General features: G+C 37.4%; 1 protein-coding gene across 1 annotated transcript in view; it reads left to right on the top strand.

The window, feature by feature from the left end:
* The window catches only part of SCAF4 (SR-related CTD associated factor 4), a gene marked incomplete at its 5' end in the record, with an annotated part of 42,001 nt that overhangs the window by 4,617 nt on the left and 11,801 nt on the right, over positions 1–25,583 (top strand). The window contains 16 exons of the mRNA XM_009640965.2: positions 817–900; positions 1,529–1,573; positions 2,451–2,612; positions 5,948–6,083; positions 8,550–8,689; positions 9,236–9,412; positions 9,795–9,895; positions 10,410–10,457; positions 11,631–11,739; positions 12,082–12,249; positions 13,719–13,804; positions 15,249–15,439; positions 17,242–17,342; positions 18,391–18,504; positions 19,222–19,378; positions 20,925–21,079. Of these exons, the coding sequence (XP_009639260.2) occupies positions 817–900; positions 1,529–1,573; positions 2,451–2,612; positions 5,948–6,083; positions 8,550–8,689; positions 9,236–9,412; positions 9,795–9,895; positions 10,410–10,457; positions 11,631–11,739; positions 12,082–12,249; positions 13,719–13,804; positions 15,249–15,439; positions 17,242–17,342; positions 18,391–18,504; positions 19,222–19,378; positions 20,925–21,079 (1,974 nt within the window). The remainder of the gene's footprint in view (positions 1–816; positions 901–1,528; positions 1,574–2,450; positions 2,613–5,947; positions 6,084–8,549; positions 8,690–9,235; positions 9,413–9,794; positions 9,896–10,409; positions 10,458–11,630; positions 11,740–12,081; positions 12,250–13,718; positions 13,805–15,248; positions 15,440–17,241; positions 17,343–18,390; positions 18,505–19,221; positions 19,379–20,924; positions 21,080–25,583) is intronic.

Below are 25,583 nucleotides of genomic sequence, written 5' to 3'. Positions count from 1 at the left end.
TCTGATATGATTAAAACTCTTTGAAATAGTGTGCCTGGGCTGTGTTTATAGAAACGAGATCAGAATTATTCTGTAAGTTGGGTTCATAGAATGTCTCAAACTGTCATTTATAAAGGCTAGTAACTTCTGAAAACTTTGTCCTTGAGAAATTAACTTTTCCACTGGTTGACATTCGTACAGAGAATAGTGCAGAGGGTTCTCCAGAACAGTTGGTGCAGTTAATAACAATGTGGTATGGTCGTAGCAAATGAAATGGTAAACATCTCCATTAAAGACATTTGTAATACCCATATATAGTGGGATAATTTGAAAACTTACTATTAATTTGATCGCCTTGGTGGATGAAAGTTGTCATACTTTTATGCACGTTATTTTAAGACTATAGGATTATGTCAGTCTAGCTATCTGTAGGACTGTCCTAATATTTCTATTTGATAAGCAGATACTCAGGCTAATTTAAATCAAGCTGCATTTCTGTTTTATATGTTTTTGTAAAATAGCACATTCCCATACCATAAATTAGCAGTGCTCTTACCATAAGTTAGCAGATACTAGCTTTTAGACACAAATGGAACTTTGTCAGCAGCCTTATCAAAATCTGGTAATTCGGTGAATGTGGGTTAGTTCACAAGGAAGATAGCTTTGAACGTTGCCTAGAAAGATCTGCTTGTTAGTCTCTCTGTTTCTAGGGCCAGCCAGCATTGTGGCGATACATAGTGTGGAATGTCAGTAATCAATCAGTTGTCTGAAATGTTGTCTTTTTGGTTAACTGCTTAAACTTCAGAATACATATTTAATATTTGTTTTCTCTTTTAGCTTTTTTCACTGATGGAGATGAAACCTCCTATTTCCCGAGCAAAAATGATTCTCATCACAAAAGCTGCCATTAAAGCTATTAAGGTAAAGTATAATAGAACAAACATGAAACTGTAACAGTAGCAATGTTTTATTATTTTACTTCTAAGTGAATGCATCTCTGGATTTCCTAGTGTTAGTTTCATGGATGTTTTATTCTGGTTGGCGTTAAGAATGTTATCTAGAAACAAGTGGGTGGTGAATATGATTTCTTGATTTTAGACTAGTAGCGTAATGCAGCCCGGCTTTTTTTTTTTTTTTTTTTTTTTTTGAATCATTGCTTTTTAATGCTACACCCACTAGGGTGTTGTGAATTCTGCGTAATAAAATTTGAAGTGTTGCAGGATGCAACTGTACCTTAGCATATTAAAACACAGTGGACTTGCTTAGAAAGTAAATCTGAAAAGCTCTCATTAATACTCTAGAAGCAGTAAGTCTTTTGTGTACACACTGACACACTTTTGACAGAAAGGGTGGGTTGTTTCTGTCCCCCCCATGAAATCTTTTTTCTGTGCTTGCTTAACTTAACTTGATAACATACTTCTTTTTAGAACGTGACTACAATAGTTTGAGTCTTTCCTAAGTGGTAGTAAGCACAAAGAGTTAAAATACTTCTGAAATGATGCACCACTGTTGAGTAGATGATGAATTAATGTATGTATTTGTTTTCCAGCTCTACAAGCATGTTGTCCAGATTGTGGAGAAGTTCATCAAAAAGGTAAAAAAATAATCTACTGATAAAGATATTGTCTGTATCCATTACTAGATGTTATTAATAATGCTAGTAAATAATCAAAAAGGCTTCTGTTAGGGGTTGAGGGAGGAAATTCTGTTTATTAGGGTTTTATACATTTTGGTATATCATTGTCTATACAATCGCCTAATTTTAGTTTTCCATAGTACATTCAGAAGGGGAGGAGAAAAAATTGTGAAATTCCTCCTCTACCCAGCAACTGGGGAGGAAACTGGAGGTACTGAACTTCAAATTAATTTTCACTGGCTAAGATAATATGTATTTTCAGAAAATACAGTTTTCATGCTTGTCTAGGCATGTAGAACAACAGGCTAGAATGTCATACTCACTAAAACCAAACTACCATGCTGCCTAATGTAAGTTCCTCTGAGTGAACAGGAAAAATAGTCTTTCAAAGTCCTTCAGGGACCTCGAAAGAGAAGGACTTAGCATTAAATTCTGGAGAATAGAGTTGGTGAAAGTAGTTCAGTGCACTGAGTGTGAGGTAGCTTGATAGCAGAGTTGTGACAGTCTGTACTGTAATGTGATAGACCTGTTGTTGTGGTCACATGTTTTCAAGCTAAAGGTACTTTAAAAGCAGTGATTGAGACAATAAAGGGTACTTCAAGCTATCCAGGTATATTTACTCTGTCCCAAATGTGAAAGCATGTTTTTCTCCTTTCTTTTCCATTTCTATAAACAAAGCAAAAGTAAACCACTAAGAGAATTCTACATCAACAAATTAACATTATTTTTTTCTACTGAAGTATACTAAGTATAGATTTTGTGCAAGGATCTAAGGTGAATGCATATTACCTTGTTAGTATCACTGCATAATGGAAAATTATTTCTATGTTTTCAGTGCAAACCGGAATATAAAGTCCCTGGATTGTACGTTATTGACTCTATTGTTCGTCAGTCTCGTCACCAGTTTGGAACAGACAAAGATGTTTTTGGGCCAAGATTCTCTAAAAATATTACTGCCACATTCCAGTATTTGTATCTCTGTCCATCTGAAGACAAGGTACAACTATAATTTCTCAAGTGTTGTTGTGAATTGATAACAGTGCTACCTTGGTGTTTCTACTTATGTGGAAGCTAATTTGATGATTCTCTATGTCCACAGTAGTGAATGTTATTATATGAAGTGGTAAAACATGCTGAGAAAGATTAGTTGAATGGTGATCGTTAAATGAAACTTCTAGTTGAAATACTTATTTTGCCTAACTTCTGTTAGTTTTGGTTTTGCCTATGCAGACTCTTCAAGTGTGTGTGTGACTATGCCAAAACTTTTCTCCTTGAGGCTCCTTCAGGAAAGCTTACTGTGGAAGATGATGTCTCCCACAGAAAGGAAGTGTTACAGGAGAAGCTCCGGTGTTGTAGGCAGTGAAGGTTCTGCTCCCAAATATTTTCTGAGAAAATAACCATGTTGATTTCTTCAGTCTTTACAAATCCCATACTTGAGAATTTCATTGCTGCTGTCCATTGTCAAGACTGGTTTAAGACCTTGGTTTTCTTAGTTTTGCTATAGTTGCTGATAGAACAGAAGCTCAGAGAGTATCCTGAATTCGTGATGGTCCAGGTTGCTACCAACAGAAGATGGCTTTTATACCTTCTGTCAGAACAATTTGAAAAGACTTCCGAGATAAGGGTGTTTTAGAAGTTGCCAAGTGGTTTCCAGAAAAATCTCCTACTCTATCTTTTTCTTAGTTACAGTACTACAAGAGCAAAATACTCTTTCTGTAACTGACTTTCCCCCTAACTTTCTAACTCGGCTTTTTGGTGCTCTGTCATTTTCTAATGTGGAACATTTAGACCTTTAGGCCTCAACTCCAATACTCAGGAGCTTCTGGGTTAATACCCTGGTGAAATAGAGCAGTCCCTTCTTCTTTCTGTCTTTGTGGTTACCATTTTGTTCATCTAAATGAATTATACTATCCATCTCCTTCATGACACAGCCTGGAAAAGGCTGTGGATGCTGTCTGCCTGGGCCTTAGTAGAGCCTTTGATACAGATTCCCGCAACATTCTCCTGGAGAATCTGGCTGCTCAGTTCTGGGGACAGTCTTGTTTAATGTCTTCATCAATGACCTGGACAAGGGATTGAGTGCACCCTCAGTAAGTTTGCAGATGACACCAAGCTGGGTGGGAGTGTTGATCTGCTCAAGAGTAGGGAGGCTCTGCAGAGGGATCTGGACAGGCTGGATTGATGGGCCAAGGCCAACTGTGTGAGGTTCAATAAGACCCAAGTGCCGGGTCCTGCACTTGGGTCACAACAACCCCATGCAATGCTACAGGCCTGGGGATGAGTGGCTGGAAAGCTGCTTGTCAGAGAGGGATCTGGGGGTGCTGGTCAACAGCCAGCTGAATATGAGCCAGCAGTGTGCCCAGGTGGCCAAGAAGGCCAAGAGCATCCTGGCTTGTATCAGGAACAGTATGGCCAGCACTAGGACTAGGGAAGTGATTGTGCCCCTGTACTTGGCACTGGTGAGGCCGCACCTCGAATACTGTGTTCAGTTTTGGGCCCCTCGCTCCAAGAAGGACATTGAGGTGCTGGAGCGTGTCCAGAGAAGGACAACGAAGCTGGTGAGGGGTCTGGAGCACAAGTCAGAGGAGAAGTGGCTGAGGGAACTGGGGGTGTTTAACCCGGAGAAGAGGAGGCTGAGGGGAGACCTTGCCCTCTACAACTATCTGAAAGGAGGCTGTAGCGAGGCAGGCATTGGTCTTTTCTCCACAGTAACAAGCAGTAGGACGAGAGGAAATGGCCTCAAGCTGTGCCAGGGAAGGTTTAGATTAGATACTAGTAAAAAGTTTTTCACTGAAAGGGTTGTCAAGCATGGGAACAGGCTGGCCAGGGAAGTGGTTGAGTCCCCATCCTTGGAGGTATTTAAAAGCTGGGTAGACGAGGTGTTTAGGGACATGGTTTAGGAGTGGACACGTATGGTTGGACTTGATTATCTTAAAGGTTTTTTCCAACCAAATGATTCTGTGATATCTCACTGCTAAAATAATTAACAGGCTTTCCACTAGGGCAATAATACTATTTATAACATGCTTGCTTTAATGAATTTCCAGTACCTAAACAAAAAACCTGATTGCAGATACACAACAGCTATGGTTGATATCCAAAGAGAATGATACTACTTTCTTTTTTTAACAGCCTTTCTGTAAGATTAATATGTGACTGAAAACAAGAGTATTAAATTTATTCATTTTTTTGCCTTCATATTATTTTCAAGTCTTCTGGGGAGATAGAATACCCAAAGCCAAAAAATGCTGATGTTTTAATGTTTTTTAAGATCAAAATCTAATTTAAAAATAGCCATTTCAGGTTTCTCTCTATTTGATCCTATTGTAGAAAACAGTTTGTGAAATTCTTTAATTGCTTAGCTTATGAAAGTATAGGTGGGTTTGCATGGGTGTATAAAACTGAGTCACAGTAAGGCATTTTATTGTTGCAACAAGAAGGAACAGAATCGATTAATTCTTAGCAGCTATAGTAGAAGAAGTACTTGAAATGTATATGTGTGCAAGTCAGATGACTTAAGTATACAAAAAGGACAGGTATGTCAATGTAACATGTATTCTGACTTTTACCTGCCTGCGTGTTCCAACTGAAGCAGCACATCTAGTTAGATATTATTGTTTAATACTGGGCTAAAGAAAGAAAGAAAGACTAATTTCCAGCTTGTTCCTGAAAGCTTCATTGTTCTTAATGTTAAAAAAAGAAACGAGCTTAAAATAACAGCTGACAATCAGAGGTTCTAATTTAATCTTTCTGCAGTGATGTTAGAATGTTTTCCACTTGCTTTCCTGATCTTTTGAATAACGATGGAGATGGGTTTTCTGGTGTCAACATAGAATTGGTTGGGTTAGTAGAAAAAAACAAGCAAACAATCTTCTATCTAGCTTTAAAGCTTTGTTTTAGCATTTTATGGTCTAGTTGCCCCTCTCTTCATTAGGGCTTTCCAACTCATCTTCATTTTCTCTTCTTTCTTGTTGCATTTGTTGTTTGTTCCACCCCTTTATGACCATCTGTGAAGAAATGGTGGGGCTCATGTGACTTCCTCTATTGTATATCAAACCTAGATTTTCTGGCTGGCCAGAACAGTTTTGGAAAAATGGCACAAATTGCTTTTTATTGAAGTGGACAGTAAAATAAGTTGGCAGTTTTAATCTTTGCCATGTAAAAGGTCTTGCTGATCTATGTGACAACATACATGTTGTTAAATAGGTATGCCTGATTATGTTGAACTCCTGTACTGTTCAAACCTTTCGTCTCAATGTACAGAAGATAAATTTGGAGTTTGTGAATTAGGAAAGCTATATTTAGTGCTGATGCTTGCTTTTGTTTCAACAGAGTAAAATAGTCCGTGTCCTCAACCTTTGGCAGAAAAATGGAGTATTTAAAATTGAAATAATTCAACCTCTTCTGGATATGGCAGCAGGAACTAGTGCCACTGCACCAATGACAGAAAATGCTACTAATAATGAAGGTATGAATGACATTATAACTTTTTCTTTTAAAAGGGTGAATGATAATAGCTTGTTTGCTTTCACATTAAAGCGCCTACTATTTGTTTCAACAGTAGCATATATTAAAACTCAACTTTGCTGTCTCAATTATATGGAGCAGCTGAACTCATTCTAGGTAAATGCTGGTACTGTACTTCAGAAATTAGCAGAATGTGAACACTTACTTGGAAAATATCTAAAATTTATATTGTGTATGCATATATACATACACATGTGCACACTTACAGATGACTTCAATCTCCCCTCTTAAAAAAAATTTTAATTTTTTTTTTTCTTTTAATCTGAAATATTTTTCTGTTGTTTCTCAATTTTATAATTCTGATGTCCTTTTCTAATGTTAGAATTTGGATAAGTAAAGCATGCTCTTACATGTTAAGAGCTTCATCTTTGAATCAACTTAGTATCTGATAGCAGCAGCTGTCAGTCTCTTAAAGTATGCAGCTCCGAAACATTTTAACTGGTGTTTCAAATCCAGAGTCTTGAAAAGTAAATCAATGCCTGGCGGTAGCCTTTTACATGGGCTACGGGTTGAAAACCACTGACCTAAAGTGTAAAGTAACGATGGCCTGCCAACAGTATTTTCACTGACTTATTTTATGCCACATAAGTAGCTGGTAGTGAGGTTACCAAGTTGTGGATGAGAATATGCATATCACAATTCTCTCTTTCTCTGGAGGGCCTTCTTTCTGGGTTTTCACTCTATATTTCAGACTTAGCTTTGGTAACCTCCTTATTTATTGCAGTCATGTATGTTGGAGTAGGACTGGCAAAAAATGTAATGGGAGTGAGTGCAGTGTGGCAATAGACAACAAAATAATGATGCAAAATAGCATAAGTGAAATCCTCTCCAGCGGTGTGTAGGAAAGCATATCCTGTTGACATGTTTTATAAACATGGCAGGGCAGAGGGAGGGAATGTCTTAGCATCTGAGCTTGGGTGCAGACTGGTGGCTATACAATGACATTCTAGTATGACAGATGAGTGGCACTACGCTTCCATCTTTGTCTCATCACTAGTAGCTAACAGGTTGGGTGCCTTCTGCGTAGATTTTCAGGTACAAAATTACTGATTTCAGTGAGAATATTCAGATGCACCAGGGGGGATAATTTGGCCCTGAAATAAATATGCTAATGAATAATAATAAATATATTAATGCTTTGTATGAAATAGAATCTCTTTAGCTCATAATGCTACAAAGTCTGTTTAACCAAAAAGAGAGAGTGAGAAAAATGCAAATTTTCTCCCTTGAGCAAGCAAATATCCTTCTGAATATATACAGGAACTAATTTGGGAGTTAATTTATGTTTAAAAAAAATCACGTATCTTTTTGCAGTATTTTTATGTAGCATCTGACTTTTGGGAAAATACTCAACATGTTTGTCTCTGCTTGCTGCATGTCAACACTGCAGTTATTTAAACTGCAAACAGACGAATGGCTTTAAAGAAGTTGGTATTGTGAGGCAAACATTTGCTTAATGTCTGAAACTAAAAAATATTTCCAGCTGTGGGTTTTTTTAAACTCTCTCTCCTTCTACAGTTTTATAGTAGTCCGTTGAAATGTATTTGCTAAAGAATAGTTACTTGCTCACAGCATGTAGGAATTGATGGTATTACTCCTAACTTACTTTGTACTGGCAAAATTAAGAAAAAAACACATTGTCATCTAAAGCAAAGAGAATGGGAAAGCTGCATGTGTAGACAAAGCTAATGGCATGTCTTAAAATGTGATCTCAGTTTTAGTAAAGCTTGTTGGAAATGTGAGTCTTCTCCTGGAAGAATTAGTAGAAATTATTTTTATGGTAGGAGGATTTATCTATCAGATGCAGGTTTGGCTTGTGCCTGTGCAAAATAAACCTTATCAAAGAAAAAAGTGTTGCTTGTGAAGTAATTTTTAAAAATCTTTAATTATTACCAGACATTTCAGCAAAAGTTCAGTTACTGCTAGAAAATAGAAAATATTAAGAGAAACTCAGTTGCTCTTAAAATGAGCCATTAGATAATTGATTTAAAATACTCATCCAAAATAATACATCCAGAACTTTGCAACCAGAACTAACGTTATGTTTTAAGTGTAATGATAAGCATTGCTTAACGTTGTTTGAGTAACAGTTTTTGTCTTAGCTTTTCTGAAATTGTACAATTACAAACATTGAGTTGTGATCTAAAATACCATGCTGGGCTAGCTTTCAGACAGGCCATTTTATTTTGTTTTCTTTCTTAGTGTTTATGATGCACAGATATAAACAATGAATGGAGCAGTTAAAGGCAAAATGAATAGAATGCACAGTTGGGGTAGTTTGGATAGGACTTTTTGGGTTAGAGTGTTGTAGATAGACACTTGTTTTGAGGAGGTAGATGTATGCACTGAAGAGTAAGATGAATGTCTTGGAGTAATGTAGCACTTTCTCAATTGCTATGAAACTCAGGTTCGCCGCCCCCTCCAGCAAAGGTTCCTTCGGACCCCCCTCAAGTTACTGCTAACTCAGTACCTACTGTGCCACAGTTGCCCAGTTCTGATGCCTTTGCAGCTGTAGCTCAGTTGTTTCAAACAACGCAAGGACAACAGGTAACCTGTTTATATTTGGTTCCCTTTTAACTTCAGTTTTCATGTTAAATGAGGGGGGGGAAATGATGGAAGTAACATACTTGATTTGAAGCAAAACAAAAAGCCTCTTCAGTGGAAAACTTGTAAGAGTTAAAGTCAGTATTTGTATGATCTGTGACCCTTCTATCCAGTAGTTACGGTATTTGAGGAAAATGCAGTTATGTGTTCCTAAATAATTAGTTCTGAATTGATGCAGTTACAAAGTTTCAAGAACAGGTGGAATATATCAAACAAAATGTTGAGTTTTACTATTCTGTCCACCTAAATGTTTGCAGTGTTGAAAGGCGTGAACACTGAAATATTGGGATCTGCTGAATTTTTTCCACTGAATTATTTAAAAAGTGACTTTTGGTCTTGCTGTGAAAGTTCTCCATAGTTCAGTCAGGTTGTTGGCAGTGTTCATCCTGTGCCATAGTCTGTTTTGATGCGAAATTTATGTCCTACAACTCTTTCAATACTATGTGTTTATATAAGAATATATACTTAATACTATATATGTTTTTGTAGCTTCAGCAAATTCTTCAGACTTTTCAGCAGCCTCAAAAACCCCAGTCACCCGTCATAGATAACACTGTGATGGCTCAGGTTCAAGCTATTACTGCGCAGCTGAAAACTACAGCAGCACAACCACCAGAACAGAAAGCTGCTTTCCCACCACCTGAGCAAAAAACATCATTTGACAAAGTAAGTCTTCATTTGTTCTTTGTGTTTAACTTTTTCAGTTCAGCAGAAGACTTTGTTGGATGCCTCGATGTCCTCCATTTGTTAGGAGAAAAGTGATGCAAATTTCGTTTCTTCTCTTTCCGTTTGGAGGTCAGCTTCCTGGTTTTATAGCCTTTGTGTTTCCTGAAGCTGAATAAAACTGGTTTTGGACAGTTTCTGATCCTGTATTGGAATACAGATTTTCTTTTTTTTTTTTTTTTTTTTTTCCCCTCTTTCCCCGATTCTAACCTTGTCTTTAATTCCAGAGCTGTTAGCTATATGGTAAGACTTTGATAACAAGGATATTTTGGCTGCCAATTATATGATACAGAAAAAATAGTTGGCTCAATGTAATTTCTTTCAGAAGCTGCTAGATCGTTTTGACTATGATGATGAACCAGAAGCAGTGGAAGATTCGAAGAAAGAAGATTCAGCTCCTTCTCCTTCAGTTTCTCAGCCAGCTTTGTAAGTTTTGTGTCATAGTAAAATTAACAAATCTTTGTTCTAAAAAATCTTCAGGTTAGAAAGCTGACTAAAATTCCAAGTTTCTTTAGTGTTTAACTGTTATAGTCCAAAGTTAAAACATTATTAACAACTTCCGGTGGGTTGTTTTGGGTTTTTTTGTCTTTTTACTTTGGTGATCTGGTGTAGGTTTGGCATGTGGCATCATTGATTGAGGGATGTATTCTGTAGAGAAAAGCTCAGTTTTGGTTTCAAGATAAGTTCCATGTTTTTATTGCACAACTGAGCGTGTCAGGACATTGTTGGTAATCAGCTGCATTGCTTTGCTGGCTGGGGAAAAGATGCTATTCCAAACATGTGGTAGTTTTAACTATTTAAAAAATTAGAATTGGCTTTGCAGCTTTATGTTCTCAAACATTAAATACCCACGCAAACTAACTCAGACTCCTGTTTCCCTTTTGATATGCATTATGATAAAGTCTTAAATTACATGATCACATACTAGTTTTTTCCACAGGACCTCTCTCTCATTCAGTGCACAGGCTGGATGGTGCTCAATATCTGGGTTAGTCAACATTTCTTTTTTCCCTGCTTCAATACGTGGCCCCATACTTTCTGTATATGCCATCCAAACCCTGCTCTCAAAAACAGAATCGCTAACTTTGTCATTAGCTTTCTTACTGTGTTTATCACCTTGAGCACTTTAATGTTCCACAAATATTTGTTTAATTAAAATGCCTTTTAAGTAAATTGGTAGTATTTTCCCTATAATACAGATGGAACTCTGGAGTACAGAAAGATGAGGTAGGTCAAACATAAGCACTGCTTGTGTAATGCCTAACTAGAGATCACTGGACTAGGCTTTTCAGCATGTTTATGTTCTGTTCCTAGTACTTCAAAGCCTCTGTCCTTATTACCGTACAGCTGCATAAGATGCCTCTGAAGATTGGATTCCAGTAGTCTCATTTTGGGCACACAAAATCAGTAATAGACTATATGAAAAATTGATCTATCCAGAATCATCTGAGAATTGTATGGCGCCTGTGTCTTCAAATACTACAAAGTTCCATTTCACATCACCATGAAATTGCTTTATCTTCCTGAAATCCTGTTCAGTTTCTTACACAAACTGCATCCTGTAAACAGGTCCTATTAACTGCACAGACCTCATTAATTCCCTGAGCACTGTCCATTCTGTGTGTTGAATCAGGAAGTGAATGGCATTACTGTAATCCTTGTGTGATATACATATCCCTTTCTCCTCTGCCCTAAATTCCTCCCAACTAAAGTTTTTTTTTCCAGCAAAACTATGGCAAATTATTTTCCTTGAGGAAAAGGCTTGCTTCTTTTCTTCCTAAAAGAGTAACTGGACGGGAAGAAAGTTAGCCTAAGGCAGACAACCTTCATGAAAAATTTCCATAGACTGAGATCTTTAGCAAGATCATATAAGTACAGGGGAGCGAGAGGCTTAAACCTTTATGTAGCATTTCTTAAGCCTTTATGTAGCATTTCTTTAAATGTTAAAGGACTACTCTTAACAATGGAGAAAAGATAAGGAAGCCACTCTTCTTTCTTTGTTTTCACTTTTTAGATAGGAAATGGAATCATAATAAAAGATAACTTCTCTGTCTAATTTTGAAGCAAGAATGTGTAAATGTACATAGAAATACGCAAAATAAAGGCAAAAAAAAATCCGTGTATCTACTGACTTGTCTCACCAAAATATTACTGGTTTTAGTGGATTTCCAGGAGAAGGTATGCAACAGCCAGTATTTCCTCAACTCCCAAATATGGATCCTTTTCAGCAGCGAATGATGGGAATACAACAGGATCCAATGCGTCACCAGGTAACTTCAGGGTTTTCCCTTGTCCCTCTGTTGTGTTACGTTTTCTATCTTTTGTTGTTTTCTTTGACGTAGAAGTAAGTAGTGTTCCTATTAGTGAAGAGTGAATATGGCTTAGCCCTCCAACTTTCCCAAGAAACGTATTTCTGTTCTCTGTTCTAGTCAAGCTTTGAAGAACAAGATTTTTATTTTATACACCCAAACGCTTGACCTACTTCATCTTTCTTGGTCTTCTGGTCTTCTATCATGACTTTGGAGCAGAGATACAATTTTACTGTAGGAAACCGGGAAAGCTTATGTAATTTTTTCCCAAGTGGAAGTTTTCATGTTTCTTCTGCTCCACAGGTTCCGCTTCCTCCTAATGGGCAAATGCCAGGTTTTGGTCTTCTGCCTACCCCGCAGTTTCCACCTATGGCCCAGCCTGTGATTCCACCAACAGCACCTGTGCAGCAAACTTTTCAGTCTCCTTTTCCAGTACAGAGTGAATCACACATGCAAAAACCACATCAGCAGGTGAGGACCCCTTGCAGTAAACAGACTAACTTAAATGCTCTAGTACATCTCTTTCTCAAATGTGTATAGTTCAGTAGAAGAAATTTTGTGATAACCAGGGATAGAGATGGCTGTGAGGGTAGCTCATCTGAGGGAAAGTTGGATAGCTGCAGTGCTACATGACAAGTCTGGTATTTGAGAAGTCTAGCAAAACCAGTGTATGTATGCTTTATGCCTCCTTTTGTGAAAGGCTCTGGATTGCATTTTTTCCTTCACTTATCACTTCCGTCTCCTGTCCCCATCATGCTTTGGGAATATTTTGTTCCATGGAATTCTAACAATGCAATCTTATTCTGGAGAGAAACTGTCTGGAAAAGTGAATTTTTAAGGGCCTGGTAGATCACTAATATATTGGAAATGAACTTTGAAGTCTGTAAAAGTTTTAAAAAATCCAAGTGTATGTAAACACCTCTCTTGTTCCTAAGATTTTGGAGGATGTTGTTGGTTTGGTAACTAGCTGCTATTAAGAAGAAATCAAAGAGCAAGTCTACTTAGGAGCCTGTTTTTTGTTTTTTTTTTTTTGTTGGTTGGGGTTTTTTGTTGTTTGTTTTTTTTTTTTTTTTTGTTAAAGATCGAATATATTTGCCTCTTTTATTCCAAGAAAAGGAAATCCTAAAATGAGAAATAGAGATGAAACCATGCTGTCTTTATGTGATGACCTGTGATGTCACAGATTCTAGAAATAAGTTTTGTTTTCCTCTTGGAATAAAGGGACAATTCTCAGGAGTATCTTTGTAATTAGTGTTTTGGTCTTGAATTCTGTTGAATTAGTACATTCCAGCCAAGGTTGCTTCATGAAGACTATTTAAACTTTAGGCAGGACACACTATGTTCTGGACTGGGAAGCTGTAGAGGATTTGGGGTAGGAAGGAAGAGCTGTGTTGAACTCACTGGGTTTTTTTTAAGCAGGTTCTTGCATTTTGTGTATTGTTTTGATGACTTACTGCTTCATTCTTCACATTTATTGTATTGTAATTTGCTTTTATGTATGGCTTAAAGTAGTTTCCTATAACATCTTGGAGAAAAGTTTTCTGGCAGATCTTACTTGGCCTATGATTTTGGTGACAGAGCAAGATCTGCTGACTGACTTTAAGGAATGTAGTCACATTCCGTGGAGATATATGCAGTGCTGAAATTTACTAAAATATGGAAAAACAATCATTTGCAAATTGAAAATGAGACTTTGTGTAAATTATTTTTATTATGTCTTTGCAGTGGTTGTATTAAGTTCATTTAATACTGGACTGTCTCCCTATTAGTGACTACCAAGTAGTGGTGAAGTTTCTGAGGAGAGTTATATTACATTTTAATTTCACATATATGAATATTCAATATCATTTTAGTGCTGTTATGTAACTTAGTCTAGGCATAAAATGAAATAAAATGCTTGTGCTACTCTACCTATAACACCAGTCAACTTAATATTTTAGGATATGGAAGTGGAACAGCCACCCATTCAGGAGGGAAAACGGCATGTTTCTGACAACAGAAAGTCAAGATCTAGATCTGCATCAAGGTAAATTAGTGAAAGTTCTTTTAGTAAGTCTATATATTATATCACATATTGGATTTTAACATAGGGAACTTAAGTGTGTCATGTCCAAAGACTTGAAAATGCTTTAGTAATTCTGTACGAGTACTGAGGAGAGTTATGCTGATTATGTGGAGCTCAGAGAATCTGGTGCTGTGCTGCCAAATCTACTGTGGGGGTGGTAACTTCTAACTGAGATGACAGTAAATAGCTGAGAGGTGAGCTAACTCCTCGAACTATTGGTGGAGTTCATTTTCAGTGCCTTAGAACGTAGTCCTGTTACCTGTATTTTGAGTTAGCTTCTTGGGTTCCCAGCTCAGCATACTTTGTTTGAGGCTGTTTCTTCTGAGTGCCCACTTGTGCTGTTACAAGTTGGATTCTATGACTAAATGCTTAAAGATGTGTTTAGCAAAAGAGTCCATTTCAATTTAATCTAAGGATTAATTACAGGAAGTTACTGTCTGTGTATTATTCTCTGTATGGATAACACAAGTGAAATTTCTTGGTAAAGTCAAAACTGTCAAGGGCTTTATTTGAATTCCCCTTCTGGAAGAGAGGAAAAAAAGAGACCCTTTCAATCTCTTACCTCTAAGGGGAGTTGTGCATAATACAGCTAAATGTTGTATGTACTTCAATGGAGAGGTAATGAGAATCAGGTTAGTAACTCTTAAGACTTGTGAACCTCTGAAAGTCATCTACCTTCTAAGGAAAATGGGGTATCTATGCAGTTCTCTTTTATTGGTAGAAAGTAATTTCCATGCCCGTTAGTCTGAGCAAATTGTAGGGAAGCAGAATATGCTAGTTTTGTCTGCTCTCTAAAGACACTTTTCTTATGAAGAAATCTGTGATCCAGTGTACTATGGGACTTTGCCTGTCACAGAGGCAGTATTCCATGTGTGTCAGCTGACCTAACAAATCTGGCTCCAGTATTAAAGTAAAGCTGTCTCCTTAGTTACAAGTCTTCTCCTTTGCCAAGTTTCATATGACTTCCTTGAAGGTTTACTCTGTCTTCCAGACCTTGAGTGGTTTAGAAATTGAACATGATATAAAATACAATTTCACTGGCAGAATTTATTTTTAGTCTCTTTTTTTTTTAGCCATTCTTTTGTAAAAGCAATAAACATTTTCCTCATTAAGCAGATCTAATTTTTTTTTTATGTTAACGTGGACATAGTTTTGGTAATCAACTTCAATACAAAATTAATAGAAGATAAGAAATTGAAAAATAATCCACTATTCAGCTGGAGTGCATTAATAAGCTCCTGTAATAATGTATTCTAGTTCTAAATGCATGTGAATGGACTTGGATTTTTTTTTTTAATTGACTGAACTCTTGCCTCATTATTTAAATAGATGTCTGAAATGGTTATTTATCTGTCAATGTCTGGGTCAGAAATATTGAACATAAATGGTTGTTGGTTTAAACTAGGTCACCTAAAAGGAGACGTTCAAGATCTGGCTCCCGATCTCGAAGGTCCCGTCATCGTCGATCTCGATCTCGGTCCAGAGATAGACGCCGACACTCTCCTAAGTCTCGGTCACAAGAAAGACGTGAACGTGAGAGGGAGAGAGAACGCAGGTCAAAAGGCCTTCCTCAGATCAAGTCAGAAACTGTTAGTGGTAAGTTTATTCTTTCTCTTCATTAACTCTGCAAATTCTTGTAATACCATTTTTCAGATGCTTAGCATCTTCCTGGTTCATGTATGGATTTTTTTTTTGTCTGTGCCCAGTAGTTTCTTTAAGGAATTTTAGAGTTTTGTGTTGAAGTATGAAGTGAAGTTGAAGGTATTACAGTAGATATTATGCCTATGTAAAATTGAATACTAAGACAGCTATTTTAGAAAAACTGTAAATGTTGAAGAAATACAATTCTTTTATCTATTAGACTTTTTTTTTTTTTAATTTAATGTTCACAAGTCCACTTTACCTTCACTATTTGATACCTGCTCAGAATATCCTAGAAGACAACTCTATCTGATGTGTGTTATTTTTTGTTCCTTTCTTGGGTTTAATGCTATTTGATGTGGGTTCCAAGACTCATCCAAACAGAATAGAAGTAAACTGTACTGTGATATATTTTCTGAACTGTTGTAAAGCTGGTAAGAATTAAATTCACCACACATCCCTGTACTTCCTTCACTTGTAGTAGACAATTTGGCATTTTTGGAATTGCTTCCAAGTCAGAAATATTTTGGCAGTAAAATGAGGAAAGAAAAGGCTAAAACGCCATGTTTTTATTTTCCTTCCTTCAAGGCATATAAGGTAAAGCAGATTGAGCAACAAGAAGTTGAGCACATTATTATGATTTTTCTAATGATTCAGTGTTGTGTGTGTCTCAGACATGGAGGGGAGCTTTGACCTGGAAAACACACAGGCTAGCATTCAGATTGCTGAAATAATCCTGGCTTTTCCTTACAGACAAAATGTAGTAGTTGCCTTCTGAATATTCCTGGGGAGTGTGGAATCTTCTCAGGAATCATCAAGTAAAATGAGAACATTCATTTTTATAGAAGAGGGACAAAAACTAAAGAGCTTTAATTAGCTAAAACCTTGTGAATGACAAAGGACTGTGAAGACTTAGTAGCTGTTCATTAAAAGGTTACTGGCAGTGGTGTACGATATGCTTTTGCCAACATCTCTCCTGGATCCTGTCACATAATGCTTTTTAGGTTTGCAGTTTCTTATCACTTAGTGGGGAAAAAAATGAGTGTTAAACGTTGCTGCAGTAGTCTTCAGCAAATGTGACACTTTGAGCTCATCTGCTGTTTTATTACCTCGAAGCATGAAGTGAGATAAGCATGGTGCTTACTCTTTCCTGAAACAAAAAGCTTGTGTCAATAGTTTTCCATTAACCACAGAAAAAAAGTGGCATTGGATAGGTCACTAAAGAGGTTAAAAGTTTGGTTGCTCATTGTAATTGAATTGGCACCACATTCTGGAGGAAAATCTTGCTAGTAGTGGGTGTATCACCATAAACAATCTAATTACCATCTTGCCAGTAAGTACTATCCATAGCTTGTGATGGTGCCCCGTAGCTTGGATTTCATACTAAGCAGAGTGAGTTACCTTCTTGAGAAGGATCCACTGTATGTATTGGGATTCCATGGAGTATTGTTAGCAGCAAAGCATGTTTTTCCTTTTTATGATGATTTGCAGAGCTCACGATCATCAGAACTTGCAGGTCACTTCAAAGATAGTTAACTAGAGAGCTGCTTAGTGCATTCTAACAGTGATTCTGATGTAGTTGCTGTGGTTAAATGTTAACACAGCTCCAGGCAGGCAAGCAAAAGAGGTTTCTTTTGAACACTCCTAAAGATTAAAATATATATTTTAGTATTAGCTGGCTTAATATTACTCTGGCTTGTGAAATGTGTATTTCCAAGCGCTCTTACAGTAAGTCTGTGTAATTCTTTTCATTGTAGTTTGTAGTACTACGCTTTGGGTAGGACAACTTGACAAAAGGACAACTCAGCAAGATGTTGGAAGTCTTTTGGAGGAGTTTGGCCCAATTGAATCAATAAATGTAAGTATAAATGGTACGGCATAAGCTACTTTGTGCCTTGGGTACAAAAAATTCAGACTGTTTTAAGACAGCTTTATTTTTGATAAATTGGAATGAGTCAAGAGCTCTCATTTCCTATATGGTTGTGTTTTCTAATGGGTAAACTCAATTCATTTGGCCGCTTTGTAGAAAAACAAGAAGGCAGTTGCTTTTGTTTCTTGCAATTTAAAAACGCTCTTGGGGGTAATACAGAAGATTATCCCATTTTCATAAAAATCATGCTTTCTCTGGAGAGAATTGAATGAGAAAGGGCTGTTGAGGAGATGGATACAGAATTACATACTGCACTACTGAGTTCCTTGTCTGCTCCATTTTGTTTGATTATAGAAATGTGGACACTCAGCTGGTGTTCTTGTTTCTTTTGCTTGTTTCTCTTCTGTCATTTTAGTCATAAATATGGGGAACTATTCTTATGCAGTGCTGTATTTAAGGATATTTTTATGTATAAATGATAGCTGTTCCGGTAGCTATAAAATTTCATTAAAACAAACAAACAAAAAGAAGTGACTGTAATTTTCTTTCTATTCCCAAATTTTGTAAAATCAACATAGAAGTTTTTTCTCAAATGCATTACGAATAATAAAAATCATTACAAAACTGCAGATAAAACTGAATGTGGAGGTCCAGCTGGCAGCTTGCAGTATATGGAATGAAGTGGGGTATTAGAGTGTCTTGTTTCTTCCAACAAAGTAACTAATTGCCAGACCACAGCATTTACATGAGCACTACTGTTTAACAATTTTAAAGGATTAAATATATAACAGTCTTGCACGGAATAGAGTTTAAAACTTTCCACATAAGAAGTTGCTTTTAATTTACTAGAAATTTGTATTCCAGAAGATACTGGCTATGTTAGCCTCTTAAACTAACATTCTTTTTCATAATTCCATAGTCCTTTTTGAAACACCTGCCAATGTCCCAGCTTACTATAATTGAACACTTGTATGTTGTTCGTTACTTTGTTAACGTGCTAGCAAAACCATTTTTTTTTTTCTTAAAATACAAACAGATGATACCGCCTAGAGGATGTGCCTATATTGTAATGGTTCACAGACAAGATGCTTACCGTGCCCTACAAAAACTGAGCCGAGGAAACTTCAAAGTCAATCAGAAATCTATAAAGGTACTTCTTGGAAAATGTCAGGCTGTTCTAAAGTTACTGTAATTACTGTAATCCTTTTTCATCTGTTCTGGACTTCAGGGTATTTTATACTTCTATGTATTCTGGGTATGGTATTATGTAAATTTATGTGAATGGACCACTTTTCTTGATAAGTATTCTTCCTGTTCTGTAACATGACTAGTGGAACTTGTATCAGTTTTCTTGAAAACATTGTATAGTAATTGTCTGTTTAACCAACAAAAATGGTGTTCTTCTAGTCATTACAGTGGACTGTAACTATGTTTTTCTTGTTGGTGGTAATTTGTTTTATAACAGAGTATAATTATACGTGAGAATACTACAAAGAGTACTAATAAATAGGGAAGAATGCATTCATTAGTGAAGTTCTTCCTTTTGTGGAACACCGTATTAGCGTGCAACACTGTTCTCTGAAGGGAAATAGAATTAATCTTAGTGACTGGGGAACATTTGAAGAAACTGCCTTTATACATTTTTGCAAATCGTGTGCAAGAGTCAAGCCAAGAAATAAGAACTAAGCCTGCTTTAAAAAAAGTCTTCTTTCAGAGTTTTATAACTAACCTGTTTTTCCTGCTCTTTCAATTAGAGTATTCTTTTCACTTTTTAGCCTCACTGGTAATGCTGTTTTGTGAGAACTAAATATTAAATCCATTAAAATGGAAACATTTTATTGACTACATGTATTTTTTTTCCCCCAAGATTGCATGGGCTTTGAATAAAGGAATAAAGCCAGATTACAAGCAGTATTGGGATGTAGAATTAGGTGTTACTTACATACCATGGGACAAAGTGAAACCTGAAGATCTTGAAAGTTTCTGTGAAGGAGGAATGTTGGACAATGAAACTCTTAGTCCAGGTAAAGTATTGCTACATCTTTAAATGCTTTTAAAAATTGTCTTTTATGCTGGTGTACTGAAGTTGGTGTGGCTGACTTTCAGGACTCTGAGGTGCATATAAAATCATTGAAATGGCTAACAAGTGCAGCACATGTAACCCGTAGATTGGAGAGAGTTTGTAAGCAGTTAATGACAGTCCCTCATCAGGAGTTGTGCAGCTGTGTTATGAGAGGCTAGGCTAAAAATGCATGTGGATACTAAGTGACCTGTCAGCTGTGCTGGTGTTTGCCCTTGATGGTAATGCATGATGCAGGTGTGTTGTAGTTGTTAGTCCCAGAGGCAGCTTGGTCCTGTCCCTTCCCTCCTACTGGTTTGTGTGAGGCACCCCTAGCAAAGGAGCCCACCTTTGGAGTACTTGTGTAGCAACTGAGCTGATGGCAAATTTATAATTTCTAAAAAAGTGCCTATAGTTTTCACACTTGTGAAATTTTTGAGTTCCTTTAGCAAATCTCGTATGTAAGCAGTAAAATACAGGCTTTTATGGTTGTATTAAGAAAATGACACCTGTTATAACCAGCAGCTTCAAATCAATTGCAGGCTTCAAATCAATATAGAGTGACTAGTGTCCTGGCTGTTGTGATTTTTGTAATATTAAATGAATGCAGTACTTAAAAATTGAAATTGCCTTAAGTTCTTTGAATTGGTACTCTAGGTTACTGTGTTGGTTTTAACCATTGTGTGATGTGCTGTCTAGTTACTGAAACATTATTTCAGGATTTTGTCAATCTGTCCAATTTGCCCTCATTAGGTGGTGGTTATTCTAAATAGTAGCATCTCTTCATGTTAAATACACAAAAATAAGTTGAGCATGTATTTTAAATGAAAGTCTAACAAATGATAAACATAACCTCAATGTGTTCCAGTCTTCTCAGTGCTTTTTTCTTTCCATAATGCCTCTTCGCCGAACCCTTTTTTTCTGCTTAGCTGTCTTTTTCCAGGCAGTTCTGACAAAGAATAGGAGCCATATTTCTTCTGCTGTATTTGATGCTGCTCTTTTTTTTTTTTTTTTTGCTGTGATTCTTCATTGTTATATTCTCCTTTTCCATGTTCAAGACTTGAAAACGCTGTTTTTTTTCAGAAATGACTTCTCAAATTTGTGAAAAAGCTGCTGCCTTCTTGCTTGAGAGCAATGGAACAAATCTGTTGAAAGCTTGTCCCAAAACAGCCGTACTGTTTTTGTTACAGATAATGTGTTTCAGAGCCCTGGCGTGTATAAATGCTGTCAGTGCAAAGAATTGTTAAATGACTAATGAAAGGAATAGATGTACTTGCTATTTTTCAGTGATTTGCTGTACTGTGTTTAAAGTAATCTGGAATTTTTATTGTCAGAAATATGTTTAAATACTTAGCTCTGTGCTTCTCATTATCGAAATATTTTCAATTACGTAATTTTTGTAAACATCACAAAGCGTGGTAGTTTAATGAGGCAGTACTTGACTAACTTGTCCACTTCTACTGAGCTGATACATGTATGTTTGGTTTTGGGGTTTTTTTTTGTTAATACAGAGTGGAAGGGGATTCCCAAGAAGTCTGAAAATGAAGTAGCTCAAAATGGAGGTGCAGAAGCTGCACATAATGAACCAGTGTCACCTATACCTAAAGCTTTACCTGTTCCAATTCCCGTTCCCCTGCCTGCACCAATAACGGTACCTCCTCCACAGGTGAGAGTTGCTTCTCATTTGCTCTGGATATCTAAACAAAAACTTACTTTAAATAATAATTCTGTATGGCAATATGTAAGGTAAAGAGAGGGAGGAAATATGATGAATGATAACTAGTTGATTTTGTGTGTGTGTGTGTGTGTGTGTTTGCCATGTTGTTGTCCCTGGTTAAAAATGCTCTTGTTAGCAGACTGGCTATGCTGTCAGTTTATGAAGATAATTTTCCTGTGTCGTAAATTATGTACCTGAAATCCATTATTTGAGCTTCTTGTAAAAGAGCAATACAGTCTCATAGAAGAACATTCCTCTTCTGCTAAGTCACACTGGCGATGGAAGACTTGAAAAAAGCTCATTAGGGTTTTGGAGTATGTTTTGTGCCCAGCAGGAGCAGAGCCTCTAGTTTGATTTCCCTGAAAAGGGATGTATTTTGCATGTACCAGAACAGCCCTGGGAACTGAGTCAGCACGTGGTTAGTGGGAATGATGGAGGATTTGCTCCAAAACCTTGTTGCTGCTCTAATGCTAATGCAGGCAAGGTGTATGTGTCTCTGCCAGATCCTTATTTGAAGTGTTGTAGGACTGTACTTACAGTATCTGTTCTCTCAGTCCCGGATAAATTATTGCAGTAGCTTCTTTTTATTAATGGGCTGAATTGCGTCCTTCCAGTTTTATGATTGCATTATTTTCTTTTTCTGTTTTCATAACTAATTTTCCTTGCTGTTGGCTTAAATAAGCACTAGACCTTCTAAAATATGCACATTGCTTTCACATTTGTTCATATTGCGTATACTCTCGTTGAACAGCCTTTGGGAATTTAATATAAAAATTTTCATACTCCTCCTTTGTTGTTACAATGGTTCTTTAGTCAAAGCTGATGATGTATGTTCACTCACTAAAAGAACACTCTGAAATTTTACCATTAGTTTAAGTTGCATGTAATAATACTCCCTCCTCCAGTGCTTTATAATCGTATTTCTTTTAGCTTTACTTATTGACAGATGTGTTACTACTTTTACAGTAATAGTTTCTTTCTTGTCACTGTTAAAATAGTTGTATACCTCCTCCCAAATGGGAGGAAGTGTGAATAAACTGTTTTGCATCTTGAGAAAATGTGATTTGTGAACTACAATATGGCAGACACTCAGAAAAGATCAAGAACTCACTATTATGTATAGCCAATAATGTGATTTGAGAACAGTATGTTGAATTTTGTGTTGTTTTGACACAGAATTCCTGAAATGCTGTATGGTATTATTAGTAAATGAACACTTATGTCAAATTTCTAATTTTAGAGAGTTTTAATAGCCATTAACTGTATTAAATAGTAATGATTTTGTTTATTTTCCTTAAGTCCATGCTGAAAAAGAAAGTGTAAAGGAAAAAACAACCAGTTTCAGAATACATTGACTGTGCTGATTGCTTGTCTCAGCTTCATCAGCTTCAGTTTTTTACTATGGCAAAGAAACTTGTGTCTTCACAAATTCAGGCCAGGATCAGAGAATTATACTTAGTCTTCATCTTTGGCTTCAGTGTGAACTTTTTTATGCTATTTTATACTTCACCAATTCAGTTGTCTTCTCTGGCTGTAAAATTACAATAGTTCAGTAATTTGTAAATAGTTCTTAAAACTTACAAATTAAATGCAGCTGTGATGATGTTAGTGGAGTTAGCAGTAAAACTTAACATGTTTTGTAATATGCAAATGTGACCTAATACCTCAAGGAAAAAGCTCATTATGTTCCACTTCCATTGTTTAAATAACTTTGTAGAGTACCATTACATTTTAATTAGCGGGTGTATTTTTGTCCTCCGATACAAGCAGAACTGTCTTCATTTGTGTTTGGCTTCAGTGTTCAGGACTGTAAGAGGTGGGGAGGTTACAAGTGCTGGGTAGCTGTTGATACTGTCCAGCCTGGGATGGGCATCGTTACAGTGATTCCAGGTTGCTTGATCCGTCCATCTGGCTGCTCCCCTGTTAGCCATGGAAAGCACCCTGCCCACCCTGGTCCCTCTGACCGAAGAAGCAGGTTTGATGCAGGTGGTATGTCAGAACAGGCTTTATGCATTGTCCTGATCCAGGCTGCAGCAGTCAAGCACAGGGCTGCCTGACAGATAACCCCAAACAGCTTTGACTGCTTGATTCCTATAACATACTCTCTTTTCTCACTTCTTGACCTTCCTTTTTGTTGTACTTCCTTCTCCCTTTCTCTACTCCAGTCTCCTCCCAAGTACACAACTCTCCCCTAATTATTTTTTCCATGTTGGTCCCAGTTGTGTCGCATCCCTACCCAGATTTGCTATTTATAATATGATTACCTAAGTAATATTGTTCTTGTATGATTCTCCTGGATATGGTTACTTATGCACTGTTGGCGTCACAAGCAAGGTCCTTTTCCCCATAAGATCCCCAGTGCTCCTTTCTGGTTATTTGTTAAATTTGGCTATTGTTCACAAAGCACCCTGTTAACCACCTGCAAAATTCAGCCATCCATTATCTGTAACTTGTCAGCTGCTCACATTGTTACCTGTCATGTCTGGCAGTTTCTCTGGTGTCCAGTAGCTTCTCATGCCCTTAATGCCCTTTCTCGTGAAGCTTAACTTCAGGCCAGGGCCTAGTCAGCAGCCTCGTGATCTGCCCATGGCCCTAACAATCCCATGCTCAAAGGTAGGATGGGAAGGAGCTGCATCACTCCTTTCTCTGGTAGAGCCTGAATGGGCCTTCTGTGCTACCCACCTGCTTGGGCTGGACACACAGGGTTGGAGTCCTGCTCTGCTGGACGTTACCTGTGAGCAGTGTAACTTAACTGTGGACTGACCTCCTGTTACTGACAGTATCACCTTGACCAATGAATGCAACCTCTGTGTAGTAAGGCACTTAAAATTGAGAACGTCCTTCTAAGTGTGACAGCCTGCATAGGTAAGTCTGGTCTTTGGCCTCAATAGCACACACAGTGTCTTCTCAGCCAGAGGGTCCTGGGTTGTTGGCAAGATAGGTGCAATATTTGTGTTGTGCCACTGGAGTGAGCCCTTTTCTTGCCTGTAGATTCAGATCTCTGAGCTGTTGCTGAATCTGGTCCCACTTCTGCAGGTCTGAGTAATCCATCTCAGTGGTCTGCTCTGAGGGTAGGTGTCTGTTTATTTTTAAGTCATATTGTAGTGTCCAAGATCACCTTAAAGTCTATTTCTTGGTTATTGAGAGTCAATTGCATTTAATAGCACTTGTGATATCACTTGTGTAGCGCATTCATTGCAGTTTGGGGCAGTTGGTGTCCCATTCTCCTGGCAAAGCTGGGTGTTACCCTACCAAAACTGCCATTCTTTTACAGTGAACCATGGCTCAGGCTTTGCCGGGGTTGTACATTTAAGTCCAGGGGGTTTGCTTTAGCCACCTTTTCTGTAAGTTTCCCAATCCAACCCAAAGTTCCTTTTCTTCATTGAATGGGTTTTCAGCCAGAAACCAGAGTCCAAGTTGAGTGTGTACCTCCCAAATTTCCTGATGTATTTCTTAATCCCATGTGCTCCTTCTCCTTATAACTAGATGTGGGAGTTGTGCATTGGTCCAATATCCATCCCGTACCGTTCCTATTGAAACTGGCAGACTCGTCCTTTGCAGTCTTTCTGCTGGTGATGCCGGATGCGGTTAAATGTATATTTACTTGTCTTGGAGCACTGTAGGTAGGCTGTGCTCCTTTAGTTCACAGGGCCAATGATTCTCCTTCAAGTCTCAGTCTGAGAGGTGTGCAGTAAGAAATAATTGTACCTGGGCACAGCCCAAACCCCAAGACATGTTCATTGAGATGTACCCAGCAGTCTGCATTAGTTATCGAGAGGTTAGTTATTTCAGTTTCCACTGTTGCTAGTAAAATACCAGGGTTTCCCAATATTTGTCTCCCCATTAATAAAGGGTATCCCCAGTAGCATTTTTCTTACTTTGTTGTATCCAATTAATTGTCTTTTATTCTGAAACTGTTCACCAGTCCTGAGTTTGTTGTCTGTCAATGTTTATTAGCCATTGGTTCTATCTCTTCAACAGAGAAATTTTACACTTCAGATTGTATTTTAAATTAGATGTTGTGATGTTTATGCACAGATTTTTACCACCTTCCTTTTTTTCTTTCTGCTTAAAAGAAGTTTTAACCTGCTACTTACAATTATTTATTAGAGGGTTAACTACTTAGAAAAAATTAAGTACAGCAGTTAAGTTTGGATAATTAGGTATGGATATCCTCTAATACATATCTAAATCATCTTCCGTTGATGTTACTTCTATTCTGGTTCCATCATAATATTTTACTATTCATTATACTTCCTCAAGCCATTGTGTACACATGCTTCATCCACAGTTTTCTCCGCTTTTAACTACTTAAGGGCTGACAGCACTTAGCAAGCTTCCCCTCTTTTTAAAGCTTTTGCCTTCTTGGTATCCCTCCCCAATTCCTTCTGCTACGTACTCTGCATGTGAACGCTTGCTTCACAGAACGTTACTGCAATCAACAGATCTGTTG

The sequence above is a fragment of the Egretta garzetta genome, unplaced genomic scaffold (assembly GCF_000687185.1).
Source record: "Egretta garzetta isolate BGI_Z169 unplaced genomic scaffold, ASM68718v1 scaffold45, whole genome shotgun sequence".
Lineage (NCBI taxonomy): Eukaryota > Metazoa > Chordata > Aves > Pelecaniformes > Ardeidae > Egretta > Egretta garzetta.
This window is presented reverse-complemented; position numbering and strand designations above follow the sequence as displayed.